The 12690-nt window shown below is 60.7% G+C and overlaps 2 protein-coding genes across 6 annotated transcripts; one reads left to right on the plus strand and one right to left on the minus strand.

The window, feature by feature from the left end:
• The first annotated feature begins 373 nt into the window (after nt 1-373).
• PCBP4 (poly(rC) binding protein 4) lies at nt 374-10764 on the plus strand. 5 transcript variants are annotated; one of them, XM_073010122.1, is made up of 14 exons: nt 421-549; nt 6106-6253; nt 6896-7040; nt 7167-7190; nt 7298-7330; nt 7554-7670; nt 7874-8005; nt 8170-8298; nt 8543-8617; nt 8787-8831; nt 8906-8969; nt 9098-9150; nt 9238-9407; nt 9869-10764. In XM_073010122.1, exons 3-14 carry the CDS (start codon nt 6960-6962, stop codon nt 10155-10157), a joined length of 1212 nt encoding a protein of 403 aa, XP_072866223.1. In that variant the 5' UTR covers nt 421-549; nt 6106-6253; nt 6896-6959; the 3' UTR covers nt 10158-10764. The 5 variants fall into 5 exon arrangements, with proteins under 5 accessions (XP_007982626.1, XP_072866224.1, XP_007982629.1 ...); XM_007984435.3 differs by lacking the exon at nt 6106-6253 and having other exon boundaries at nt 374-549; XM_073010123.1 differs by lacking the exon at nt 6106-6253 and having other exon boundaries at nt 374-549; nt 10066-10126.
• On the minus strand, nt 10719-12690 carry GPR62 (G protein-coupled receptor 62). The gene has a single exon (XM_007984441.3). The coding sequence runs from the start codon at nt 12563-12565 to the stop codon at nt 11474-11476; it is 1092 nt and encodes a 363-aa protein (XP_007982632.1). The 5' UTR covers nt 12566-12690; the 3' UTR covers nt 10719-11473.

Consider the following 12690-nt stretch of genomic DNA (forward strand, 5'->3'; position numbering starts at 1 on the left):
GGGCCGAGGCGGGGATGGGGGTGCAGGGGGCTCGGCAGAGGCGCCAGGCGGGCGGCCCGGGCCGGAAGGACTGGTCTGGCGGGAGCGGAGGGGGCTCGGAGCCCGGCGCAGCGCGGGCGGCGCGGGGAAGGCCATGGCTGGGGACCGCGCTTCAGGCCGGACGGCCCTACCCCCAACCCGCGGGACTCTGGGAGCGGCAGGGGAAGGGTCGCCCGAGCCCTCCTGGAAGCGGCCGCCGCTCGGGGCGCACCGCGGCGCGCGGGGCGGGGCGGGTGGCTGCGGCACTGGGGCGGCTGGGGCGGGCCCGCCGCTCTGTAATCGGATCCGGGGAGGGGGCGGGGAGGGGCCGGGCCGGGCGGGCCGGGGGGTGGGGGGGGGGCGCGGAGCCGGGCTCCGGGCCGGCCGGGCTCCGCGCCTGTCAAACCCCTCATTGTTCGCAGCTGATGTCACTCGCAGTTGTGAGCGGCCGCCTCTCCCGGGGACAATGTGGGACTGAGCGGCCCAGCCTCCGTGCCGCCGCCGCCGCCGCCGCAGGACAGCCCCAGCGAGGTAGGGCGCGGGCCGGGCGGGGCACGGCGGGCCGCGAAGTTTGGGGGTTCGCCCGGGGGCAGGGAGCCCGCGCCTGGATCCCTCGGTTGGGGTCCCGGGTTTGTGAGACTGCGAGGAACACGTTCCCTGTCCCACACGGCTGAGGCCTGCACAGGTGGGGGGCGCTGGTCTGCCAGAGGCGCTGTCGGCACCAGGGAGGGGCTTCCTGGACCTTAAATCCCAGATTTGAGGCCCCCATCCCACTCGCTGTTTCTGTCCTTTGGGCCTGCTCCTCTCTCTGCCTCCTGCCCTGGGTTCTGGTTCTGCTCCATCTCTGCCCTCATCTGCCACTCCCCTGTAGCTCCTGGCTGGGCACACACCCCTTCCCATCCTCTGCAGTCCTTGGAGGAGCCAGATACAGACTTCCAGGCCAAGGGTGTATGGAGATGACAGCTGGGGGCTCAGAGTGGTCCCTCTTGCCCCATAGCTCTTCAGCCCTTCAGCTCTGACCTAGCTTCTTGGCTGGGGTCCTGGGCAGTGGGGGTGGGAGGCTCTGCTACTCACTTCAACCTGGCCCTCATGCCTGCCTGGCCAGGAGAGGGAGGTGCCCGCCTCCTCTCTCCCCTATCCCTGGCCCGCCATCTTGAGACCTGTGGCACCCAGTGCCCCACCCGGCCCCAGCACCCAGGGGAGTGGTCTCCAAGGTGATGCACCCAGGGCCAGTTGCATTCCTTTCTCCCCACCAAGCCCAGGATGCTCATGTTCCTGCTGAACCAGCAGGACATGTGTCCCCAGGGGCTCGCCTTCCGCCACAAAGGCTCTTAAAACCCATGAACTCCCTAGGAGCTGAGCTCATGCCCTCCCTGTTCCCTGGGTCACCCTCATTGCCTCAGGACCAGTACCTGGGACCCTGTTCTTTCCCCATCTGAAAAAATCCCCTGGCCTTCCCAGGTCCTGGAGCCCCCTCAACCTCCAGGGCACCCCCATCCCAGCCCCCACCCCCTAGCCTTCATCAGCATGCAGGCTCAGGCTGCCCAAACACAAGGGGATTGTTCTTCTTGCATGCTCAGGGTGGGGGGCTGGGAGCAGGCAGCCCACACACCCTGGCAGGCCCAGGCCACGAGGAGGCTGGCTTGCCCCACCCTGTGTCCCCAGACAGGCTGTCCACCCTCCCTACTCCCATCACTGCTGCCCCTCCAGCCTCCATCACCATTGCCCAGTGGCGCTGACATCTTGAGGAAAGAGCTCTGAACTGCACAGGTAGACCCCTGGGTTCTCCAGCTCTGCCAGTTGCCTCCCATGTAGCCTTAGAAATATTTCCCGGCCGGGCGCGGTGGCTCACCCCTGTAATCCCAGCACTTTGGGAGGCCGAGGCGGGCGGATCACAAGGTCAGGAGATCGAGACCATGGTGAAACGCCGTCTCTACTAAAATTAGAAAAAATTAGCCGGGCGCAGTGGCGGGCGCCTGTAGTCCCAGCTACTCGGGAGGCTGAGGCAGGAGAATGGCGTGAACCCGGGAGGCGGAGCTTGCAGTGAGCCGAGATTGCGCCACTGCACTCCAGCCTGGGCGACAGAGCGAGACTCCGTCTCAAAAAAAAAAAAAAAAAAAAAAAGAAATATTTCCCTTCCTCTCTGGGCCTTAGGCCCCTCTTGTGATTGGTGCAGCCTTTCCAGCTGTGACAGGCTGAGCCCAACTCGACTCTGTGAAACGTACTCCACCCCCCAGCTCTTCTTCCAGTCCCCCTCTTGCGTGAGGAGACCCACTCTGCTCCCACCCTCTGAAAACCTAAAGCACAGCCCAAATCCCCCACCCCAGCAGCATACCTAGGGAGCTCCTAGTCCTGGTGAAATGGCAGGAGTAGGACTGGGGATGCTGAGAAACGAACCAGGAATCCTGTCCAGGTAGGTCCTACCTCTGCCCATGTGACTGGCCCCTCACGTCTGGGTCTTCTCACTCTACTCTCGTTACTCCTCCGGGACCCTCAGCCTCATCTTTGGTTCCAAATGTCCCCAGGCCCCATGAACCTTAATTCTTCTTCTTGCACACTGACCCTGGTCCTGTCTCAAATTTCCTCTTTCTGGAGCTCTGTGTATAGTGGAAAGACAGGCTCAGAAATGCCCAATGGGGACTTTGAGTTGCAGTAACATCTTTGAGGGGCACAGAGGCCTGAGTGATCACATCTGACTTGGAAGCCTGGGGAGGGCTTCACAGAGGAGGTGACATTTGAGAAGGATTTTGACAGAGAGTGGGGAGGATGGGTGTTTTGAGCTGAGGTAAGCCTGGATAAAGGCCTGAAGGGCTGGAGGTGCTACGTGTCTTCTGCAGCCTGCCATATGTGAAGGATGGGGTGGAGATGAGACAAGAGAGATGGGGGCTGGTTCACGAAGGTCCTTAATGGTCTGTCCGTGGAGCTCAGGCTTTATTCTTTGGGCACTGGGGAGCCATGGGTGGCTGTTGAGCAGCAGAGTAAGTATACAGTTTTCAGCAGGAAGAATGGAAGCTAGAGGTCTTTCTCAGTGTAGGTGAGAGAGTGAGGGGATGGGTACCATGAGGAGGCTATGTCCTTTCTCCTGGAGCCAAGCCTGGGCCTGGACTTGACTTGGTTTCCCTTGGTTCCGAAGACTCCTGGGGGCTGCCTAATGATGCTGTATGGAAGCTGTAGCATTTCTGGCACCTGCCAACTTGTCAGAGCTGCCTTTCCCTTCCTAGCACTTTGTCTGTGTGGCAGATCTGAATCAAGAAGCCAGAGGCTGGAGCTTGTGGACCCCAGGATGCTCACCTGAGGCTCCCCACTCCCCTCCTCCTCTCCCAACTGCAGATGATTGGCCATCCCTGGAGGCTGGGAGGCCAAGAGGCTGGGCACATGTGTCCAAGGACGCTGGGGCAATTCTTATGAAGGCCTGGCTAATTAGGAGAGTGAGCATCTCCGGAGAAAGGATTGGGCAGGAGAGTTAGGAGCCCTCGATGTAGACCTGCTCAGGCCCAGGTTCCACCCTCACCACACCCTGCCTCCCCGGATGCTCCAAGCCATTCCCCAGCATCACTGGGTGTGGCTAGCATGGCTGCTTTGGGAGTGGGAATAGGAGAAGGAGGCTGCTAGGTGGAGAGCTGGGGGTGCTGAGGGGATGTGGGGGGATGTGAGATGGAGAGTGAAGCCCAGGTGGGTCCACAGGCCCTAGCTGGTCCAGACATTCTGGCCAGCAGAGCAGAGGGAATCCCCCAAGGGGCGGGCCAGTCTACTTGAATCGCCTGGCCCCAGGAGCCCTCCCCTCCCCCGGATTGTTCTTGTTCCAGAACAAAGGCAGGGTGGACACTTGATCCCTGCATGTGGGGGGAGCTGGCTAAGCCCCCAGCCCTTTGATTGGGCAGCTGTCATGGGAGAGAGACAGCTGGGGGGGAGGGGCAGGAAGGGGGCAGCCGCCATTGCTTACACAGCTGTCACCGCCCCCCTCCGCCACCCCCTCCAGCCTGAGTGGCAGAAAGCCAGGGACAGAAGAAGTGGGCACTGGGGCTGGGGAGGGGGCCTGGGAGTCAGGAGGGAATGCCCGAGGTCAGAGGCCTGGTGTGAGCTTGGCGTGTCCTGCCAGGGAGCCCTGCTGACCAGAGGGGGCTGGGCACCCTCGGAGGTGAGCTGGAGGTCACTGTGGCATGTTGTGTGGCTGCCACGTGGGTGGCCCAGCAAAGACCCAGGGCCCACCAGGCTGGAGCAACAAATAACTCCCTAGAGCCCCAGTGAGGGCAGGGGGAGCCAGTGATGCTTAATGAGGCTGCTTGTTCCTTGGGCCCTAGGAGAATAATTTGGAAGACATCGGTTAGAACCCCTTGTTCTTGCCTCAAGATGGGAAAGACCTTGAGAGTCTCTCAGAATAGGAAGGGCGCAGATAGACCAGCAACTCTCTCCCTACCCCCAGCCCCTAAACACAATGCAAGTGGGTAAACCAAGGTCTAGGTTAGGTGAGGACCTGGGCAAAGTTACCCACTGGACTTGGGGCGGTGGGTCTCTGCTGGAGACCGAGGCATCTTTTCATGGCAAAAGCTCTAGTTCTGGCCATGTTCCAGCCCTCCTGCCCCATTTTTCCTGGAGCCACGAGAGGTCATGTGGAGACGGTTTGGGGACAATATCAGGTCTCCCACTGGTTACCATCCCAGGGGGTCCTTGAATCCCAGAAAATTTTGGAACTTAAGACTGAGGCCCTGGACAAGTTGTCAGTCCTTTCCAAATAGGATCCCTGTCTACTAGCCAGGCAAAGGTCTCAGAGACAACTGAAGCCCAATCCCCACTTTGGAAGGAGCCTGCCCTCCAGGAAGAGGACTAACAGATCCAGACAGGAGCAGCCTGAAAGGGGAGGCAGGTGGGGCTTTGGATAGCCCCACACTAGCAATGCTAGTCCCACCGCGTCCCACCTCTCTGTGACCTTGGGCAGGTTACTGATCCTTTCCAGGCATCAGGTTCTCCTGTGCAGTGAATTCATCTGCTCAACTAACCGGTATGTTAGCTGAGTTCCAGCTGAGCTCAGTATGTTCTGAGCACCTTCTCTGGCCTGGCTCTGAACTGAGCCCTGGGGACATAAGGAGAAGGCAGCAGCCTTGGCTCCTGCTCCAAGGGGCTCCTGGGCTTGGCTGTCCAGAGAGGCAGAAACCAAGCACGTCATCACAAGTGCTTTGATGGGGGAAGTGCAGGCAGCTGGGGGAATGTCTAGCAAGGGCAGCCAGCATGAGGCTGGCCAGGATGCTCGGAGAGCACAGTCCCTGCATCCACTGCTCATCTCCACCCTCTGGAGTCCCTATGGCAGAACTCAAATAGAAGGAGGAGCAGCTGCGCCCAGGGGAGCAGGGTGTCACCTCCGTTGGATAGGTGAGGAAACAAAGACCTTATGCCATACGGTGGCTTGCTGGGGCTTCTGAGAAGGAGCCAGGCTGGGAGCCCCCTTCACCTTCTGTGCTCAAGCTCTGTCTAGCAAGGGGAGTTCAGAAGAGGGCGCTGGACAGAACTCCATGCCCTTTCCTGTCATGTCGGGATGGGGCAGGGGGCTGAGGAGGAAGGCGCCCAGAGACTTCTGGAGTGTTCCAAGCCCAGCATGCTCATCCTTCACCCCACACTCTTCTGGGCATGAGGAATTTGCAGTGTTAGGGCTTGGTCTTGGCCCAGACTTAGCACCAGTTAGTCCCACTCCCTGTGTTCCCCATAGGGTTCTGGTCCTCCAGTGAGCTCCCCATCAAGGCTGAGCCTTGGCAGGAGACAGACGCCTAAGGAGAGGGATTTCCAAGCAGGATTAAGGTTCAGGATTAAGTCGGGGCATGAAAAAGGGTCGGGTGGGGAGGGCCGACTGCTGAGCTAATCCCAGCAGCTAATCTCAGGCTCCACCTTTCTCCATCAGTTAATGGCCTTGACATTCCCGCAGCCCACCAGACCCTTTTCTTACCCATCACGCAATCCCAGGGAGAGGTATTCCCTCCATTTTATGAGTGAGGAAATTGAGACTCAGAGCCCAAGTGACTTGTTTCTGGTACAGTAGAAAGTGTTCCAGGCTGGGAATGTGGCCAGCCTGGACACTTCTTACCTCCTGTTCCCAAGGCCATTTCCAGCACATAGGAGAGAGATTGGAAACCAACATGCAGAACTGGCAGTCCCCTGACATGCTGTGCCCCACCCACTGCAGCCCAGTGCTGAATGAACCCTGCCCAGAGGTGTCTGTAGTGAGCCTCTGCCCTAGTGACTTCTGGTAGGCGGGAGGTATGCCTCAATTCCCCCCTGAACCCCTGCCTCAAGCCTTTACCAGGCAGGGGCAAGACCTGACCACACCCGAGGCCTCCCTTGCTTCGACTTCCCATGGCTGCTCCAGCTGCCTCCCCAGCTGCTCTTCTGTGCTCCATCCAGTAGAGGTTCTGGCTGCTGGACGCAAGTGCCTCTCATATGGAGTAAGCTTTCAGCCTGAGCTCCACCTTCAAGGCCCAGTCCACAGAGGTTCCCTCTTCCAAGAGGTCAGGGAGGAGGCTCTCCTCTCTGGACTCCCATAGGCTTCCTAGTTAATTATTTATTTTAGTGTCTCAGGGTAAGGGAAAGACTAGGTACCTACCATATATGTGCTTATTGTTTTAATTCTCATCACTCTTTGGAGATGGGAATTTGTATCCCCCTTCTACAGATGGGGAAGCTGAGGCTCAGAGGGTTGAATGGGCTCCCCAGGCTTGCACAGCTCGTGAGACACACATAAGCATCCGGTCAGAGGAATGTGTGGCACTCAAGGTCCATGCAGTCTCTTTCCTCCGGGAGTTTGACTAGCCTAGCTCTGGGGTCCCCATGTAAGGGCAGGGACAGGGTGAACTGGGCTCCTCTCGAACCCCTCTTTGGCTGCCCCTGCCAGAGCCGGCCAGGTCGCAGCGTGGACACACTTGCAGGTCGCTGTGGCCCCAGCCTCGCCTGACAGAATGAGCGGCTCGGATGGGGGACTGGAGGAGGAGCCAGAGCTCAGCATCACCCTCACGCTGCGGATGCTGATGCATGGGAAGGTGAGTGGGAGGTGGAGGGCAAGGCGAGGTGAGGCTGGGCTGGGCTGGGTTTCACTGGCTATCCCAATGGGGAGGGGCTGGGCCTGGGCACTGGCATCCATCTGACGGCTCTTGTCTTGTCCGCAGGAAGTGGGCAGCATCATCGGGAAGGTAGGTGCCCAGCTCTGCTCTGTACTTCCCTCTCCAGCTGAGGCTTCAGCCCAGGGAAGGAGGCTGTGACCTCTAAGTTAAGAGCGATTCTGTTTTTTCTCCCACAGAAGGGCGAGACTGTAAAGCGAATCCGGGAGCAGGTGAGGATGGAGTCTGGGGGAGGAGCCCAGGGCACTTGATGTGGAGGGGAGATCCCTGCCCCACTTTCTCCCTGAACCACTCCTTCTGGGCTGACCAGTGAGTGCCCCAGAGGGTGGCAGTTTTGAGCCTTGCCTGGGGCTTGGTGAGTGGGGCAGGCAGACAAGTTCTGGCAAGGGAGCAGGGAAGATGCCCCGCTGCCCGGCGCTCATTCTGTATCTGCAGAGCAGTGCCCGGATCACCATCTCCGAGGGCTCCTGCCCCGAACGCATCACCACCATCACCGGGTCTACAGCGGCTGTCTTCCATGCAGTCTCCATGATTGCTTTCAAACTGGATGAGGTCCGTGGCTGGCCAGGGCAGGAGACCAAGAGTGGTTCCCTAGGAGGAACGCAACTCCGACTTCAGATAGTGGCTGTGGGTGGGAGGGGAGGTCAAGCCTAGGGCAGTGTTCCCTTGAAGTGGGACTGGGGAAAGGGTATCCTCCTGACTCCTGGGCGGATGTAGCAGGGATGAGCATGGCCAACCCACCGTCTCCCTGTCAGGACCTTTGTGCTGCTCCTGCAAATGGTGGAAATGTCTCCAGGCCTCCAGTGACCCTGCGCCTTGTCATCCCTGCCAGTCAGTGTGGCTCACTGATTGGGAAGGCTGGCACCAAGATCAAGGAGATCCGAGAGGTGAGGGGAGAGGGATACCGCACACAGGGAGTCCGGGGCAAGGGAGCAGTTGCAAGAGGGGTGTTGGGCTTATGGTGTCCTCCCAACTAGAGAGCTCTGAGCCTAGGCAACCCTTTTCTGGGTTACGGGAGCAGCCAGAAGTGGCCCCTGTTCTCTGTTTGCAGACTACAGGTGCCCAGGTACAGGTGGCAGGGGACCTGCTCCCCAACTCCACAGAACGAGCTGTTACCGTGTCTGGGGTGCCTGATGCCATCATCCTGTGTGTGCGCCAGATCTGCGCTGTTATCCTGGAGGTGCTGCCCTGGGGCAGGGAGTGGGGGCAGGAGATGGGCCCTGGGTCTGCCTTGTCGGGCACCCCAAACCCTATGTCTGTGCCACAGGTGGTACAGGGCAGGGCTGCAGGGATGGATGATGAGCTCCGGGGATCATGTGCATTTCCCTGGGGGTCATGGTGGGGGCCCGAGGCCACTGGGCAGTTGGGGAGGTTATTGGAGTCTGAGAGGGTCCTGACAGAGCCTCCCTGTTTATGCCTTCCAGTCCCCACCCAAAGGAGCCACTATCCCGTACCATCCGAGCCTCTCCCTAGGTACTGTCCTTCTCTCTGCCAACCAGGTGAGGGGAACAACAGGAGCAGTGGGGACACATTACTGGAGAAGGGGGATTGAGATGGAGAAGGGGATGGAAGAAGGAATTGGAGGTCCAGGGAGCAGGGAAGGAGTGACTGTCACTGAACTGCCCTAATGTCACAGTAACCCCCTTTTCACCCACTTTGTCCCCACAGGGCTTCTCTGTCCAGGGTCAGTATGGGGCTGTTACCCCAGCTGAGGTGAGTGACCCATAGCCCAAGGCACCCCTTCCTGAACCATGCCTCCTCTGACCTCTGACCCCTCTTTGGCACAGGTCACCAAGCTCCAGCAGCTCTCAAGCCATGCAGTCCCCTTTGCCACACCCAGTGTGGTGCCAGGTGAGCCACCCCTGCACAAGGAGGCAGGGGAGGGTCCTAAGAGGGCAGCCCCCTCCCTTCCAGGGAGAGTGGAAATGGTGGCATGGGAAAGGTCCAGAACCACACTCAGTCCCTCTTCTCCCCATCAGGACTGGATCCCGGCACACAGACCAGCTCACAGGAGTTCTTGGTTCCCAACGATGTGAGCAGGGGATGGGATGGCTGGAGAGTGGGTAAGGGGCCTGGGGGTCTGCACCTCACCCAGGGTTGATTTCTGTCTTCCCTTTAGCTGATTGGCTGTGTGATCGGGCGCCAGGGCAGCAAGATCAGCGAGATCCGGCAGATGTCAGGGGCACACATCAAGATCGGGAACCAAGCAGAGGGCGCTGGGGAGCGGCATGTCACCATCACTGGCTCTCCGGTCTCCATCGCCCTGGCCCAGTACCTCATCACTGCCTGGTGAGCGTGGGCTGGGCGGCAGCAGGGGAGCAGGTCACGGTTCTCATGTGCCCAAGAAAGGCAGGGGTGGGGAGAGGACAGCTGGCCTCCTCTCTCTATCTGGGCCCGACCTCTGCCTCTCCTAACCCTACCCCAATTCCCCATGGTCTTCGCCTAATTCACCCTCTGTTGCCCCATCTCCCCCCTCTATATCCACCTCTCATTCTCCATTGCTGTCTCTTTTCCCTGGGTCTCTGGCAACCCCATTTCTCCCTGCACCTCATGCTATATCTGCTTGTCCTTTCTTCCCTTCCTCTTCCACATTTCCCATCTTCCCCTCAAACACATCCACCCCATGTGATTGTTCTCTGTTCACTGCCTCTCTCTTGCCTTTCATCTAATCTCATACCCATCTCTGCCCTCATTGTCCCTCTCTCACTCCCACTTTCCCCTTCGTCTCCCCTCTATATCCCTCTCTCCAGTCTAGAGACGGCCAAGTCTACCTCTGGGGGGACGCCCGGCTCGGCCCCCGCAGACCTGCCTGCCCCCTTCTCGCCACCCCTGACGGCCCTGCCCACAGCTCCCCCAGGCCTGCTGGGCACACCCTATGCCATCTCCCTCTCCAACTTCATCGGCCTCAAGCCTGTGCCCTTCTTGGCTCTACCACCTGCTTCCCCAGGGCCGCCGCCGGGCTTGGCGGCCTACACTGCCAAGATGGCAGCGGCTAATGGGAGCAAGAAGGCTGAGCGGCAGAAATTCTCCCCCTACTGAGGCCAGCTGAGGTACAGGCAGGGGCAGGCAGGACCACCAGCAGGGGGCTGCCTCCGCACCCTGCCCGCCCAAGGAGACTCCACCCTGGGGTCCTAAACGCCGCTAACGCCCAGACGCATGGATGCACCCCCTACCCTGCCTCCGTCTATGGGAGTTCCTTCTCTCAGAGTGGGGGCAGTTTCTGGCCCAGGGGTCTGAGCTGCGGCAGCCCCAGAGCAGGGGGCGTACCTCTTCAGCTCTGTGCTTGGATACAGGGAGCAGCCAGGAGACTCCCTAGTGCCCCCACCATGGGGGGTGTCACTCACACACTCCCCATCCCTTAGGGCTTCCTGGCCTACTGCATCCTTTTGGGAGTCAGGGAGGAGGGCCCAGGGGGGTAGCTGGGGCCAGGCTTCTCTCCCCACCACCTGCAGATTTCTTGCTGCTTCCACTGATACCCTTTTGACTGGAATGAACTGGCTGGGCTTGTCAGGGGGCACCCTAAAGAGGGGGCACTGCCAGGTAGCTGGGGGAGTGGCATGGGGCAGGGGCCCAGTTCTCAGCAGCAGACACTCTGTACAGTTTTTTCAATCCCTGTTTTTGAATAAATATTCTCAGCGACCAGGAAGTTGTGAAATACTGGTGTTGTGGGCAGCAAAACCTCCAGAAAATGGGTGCAGCTGAGGTCCTGGAGGACCCCCATGTGTGAATCCACCAACCTCAGTTAGGCCTCGGCCCCTTCCACACACCAGTTCTGGTGCTTCAGGACCCTTTGGGGATGAAGTCGTCCAACCTCCTACTTCTAACACCAAACTGGTCCAGTTGTCTTCTGGGCATTTTAGAAGCAGATGGAGGAGTTTCAGTAGCTTTGTCCAGACTCTCCTTGGTGCAGATGTCAGGGAAGTCCCTCCGAGTGTCTCTCCAGTGGTTCTCCCTGCTGTGGCTGTAACACAGATACTGTCCTGCTTGGCGGATCACTTTGGTTGTGAGCCCTTAGGGCCCTCTTCTCTGTAACACCTGCCCACCTTTCCTGGGGACCACCTGTGAGTTTCACAAACCACCTATGCTGGAGGGGCCCTTAGAGATGCTGCAGGGTGCAGATGGGAAAGCTGAGGCCTAAGGAAGGGTCGGCCTGTGCACAATGCTATGCAGTGTTGGGCCCGGACCCCAGGATTCCTGGCTCTCAGAAGTCCGTGGGCCTCAAAAGCCTGCAGATACCCTTTCTCCTCCTGTTCCAGTGCCAGATGTCCAGCAGGGCACCTGCTGTGACCTGTGCAGGGGCTGGATGAGCCCCCACGGAAACCACCCTCTTTTCTCCTGCTCAGGAGAGAGAACTCTCAGGTGGTCCCTGGTATGCTGGGGCTCCGCCCTCCTGCCAACTCGGGGGTCTGTTCTGGAGCCTCAGAAGGGCCTACGGCAGGGCCCTCTGGGGGTCTCTGGAGGCATTGCAAGAGTGCCCGCGGGTGCCAGGCTTGCGGAGTGCAGGCCCGCAGAGGTCCAGGCAGTGCACGGCGAGAGAGGCGGCCCAGTGCCAAGCGCACGGGGCGCTGCAGCAGCCCATACAGGAAGGGGTGAGCCGCGAAGGCCGAGTAGGCGACCCAGGTGACAGCCGCCTCGGCTTCCGCGGCCCGCGCTGCGGGCGCCAGGCACGCGCAGCCATAAGGCAGCCAGCAGGCTGCAAATTGGCCCACGGCTAGCGCTGGGGCCAGGGCCGCCTTGCCCCCGGGCAGGCGAGGCCGGAGGGGCGGCAAGATGGAAAGGCGGCTATCCAGAGAGTCCGAGCGGAGTCGGGACCCGCGCGCCGGCCGTGGGGGCCTCAGGGCAGCGCGACGCGCCACCACGAAGATGCCGCCGTAGGCGCCGAGCAGCAGGAGGGCGGGCAGTGCGAAGGCCAGCAGGGCCCAGAGCGGCCGGAAGGGCCCGAGGCCCCCAGCCAGGACCGAGCAGCGAGCTGGAGCAGGGGGCGGTGCGGGCGGCGGCCCGAGCAAGGAGAGCGCGCCCAGCAGCCCAGCCGCGGTCCACACCGCGGTGAGCACGAGCACAGGCGGCGGCCGAGAGCCTGGCCGCAGCGGGTGCACTATGAGGCGGTAGCGTGCCAGACCAAGTGCGGCCACCCCGAGCGTGCAGGCCGGCAGCAGAGCGGCGGAGAGAAAGCGAGCGGCGCGGCACGGCGCGGGGCCCAGGCGCACGCGGCCCAGCCCGGGCGGCGGTGCGGCCAGCAGGCCCAATGGCATGATGGACGCGGCCGCCAGCAGGTCCACAACGCACAGGTGCGCCAGGTAGAGCGCGTCGCGCAGTCCTGGCGTGCGCAGCACCACTACCAGCAGCGCGCCGTTGCCTAGCAGTGCCCCCACCTCCACGACAGCTGCCAGGATCAACCCCACCGAGCTTGCGACTTCTGAGGCATTCAGCCCTGTGGAGTTGGCCATTTGGGCTCTCAGGCTTCACCTTGCGCTGGGATGTAGATGGCAGAATGGAGCCTACAGCTGCAAGATTTCCATCACCTGTCCCCTGCTCCTCTTGTCCCTTGCTCTTCCGGCCCCTCACCTCATTT

This window comes from Chlorocebus sabaeus, chromosome 22 (assembly GCF_047675955.1).
Source record: "Chlorocebus sabaeus isolate Y175 chromosome 22, mChlSab1.0.hap1, whole genome shotgun sequence".
NCBI classification, from domain to species: domain Eukaryota; kingdom Metazoa; phylum Chordata; class Mammalia; order Primates; family Cercopithecidae; genus Chlorocebus; species Chlorocebus sabaeus.

Excerpts from the sequence above, each read along its gene's own strand:
- GPR62 (XM_007984441.3), bottom strand. The coding sequence starts at position 12,565 with ATGGCCAACTCCACAGGGCTGAATGCCTCAGAAGTCGCAAGCTCGGTG.
- PCBP4 (XM_007984435.3), top strand. The coding sequence starts at position 6,960 with ATGAGCGGCTCGGATGGGGGACTGGAGGAGGAGCCAGAGCTCAGCATC. Across the intron at positions 7,191-7,297 it reads TGGGCAGCATCATCGGGAAG|AAGGGCGAGACTGTAAAGCG; the intron begins GTAGGTGCCCAG and ends TTTCTCCCACAG. Across the intron at positions 9,151-9,237 it reads AGTTCTTGGTTCCCAACGAT|CTGATTGGCTGTGTGATCGG; the intron begins GTGAGCAGGGGA and ends TCTTCCCTTTAG.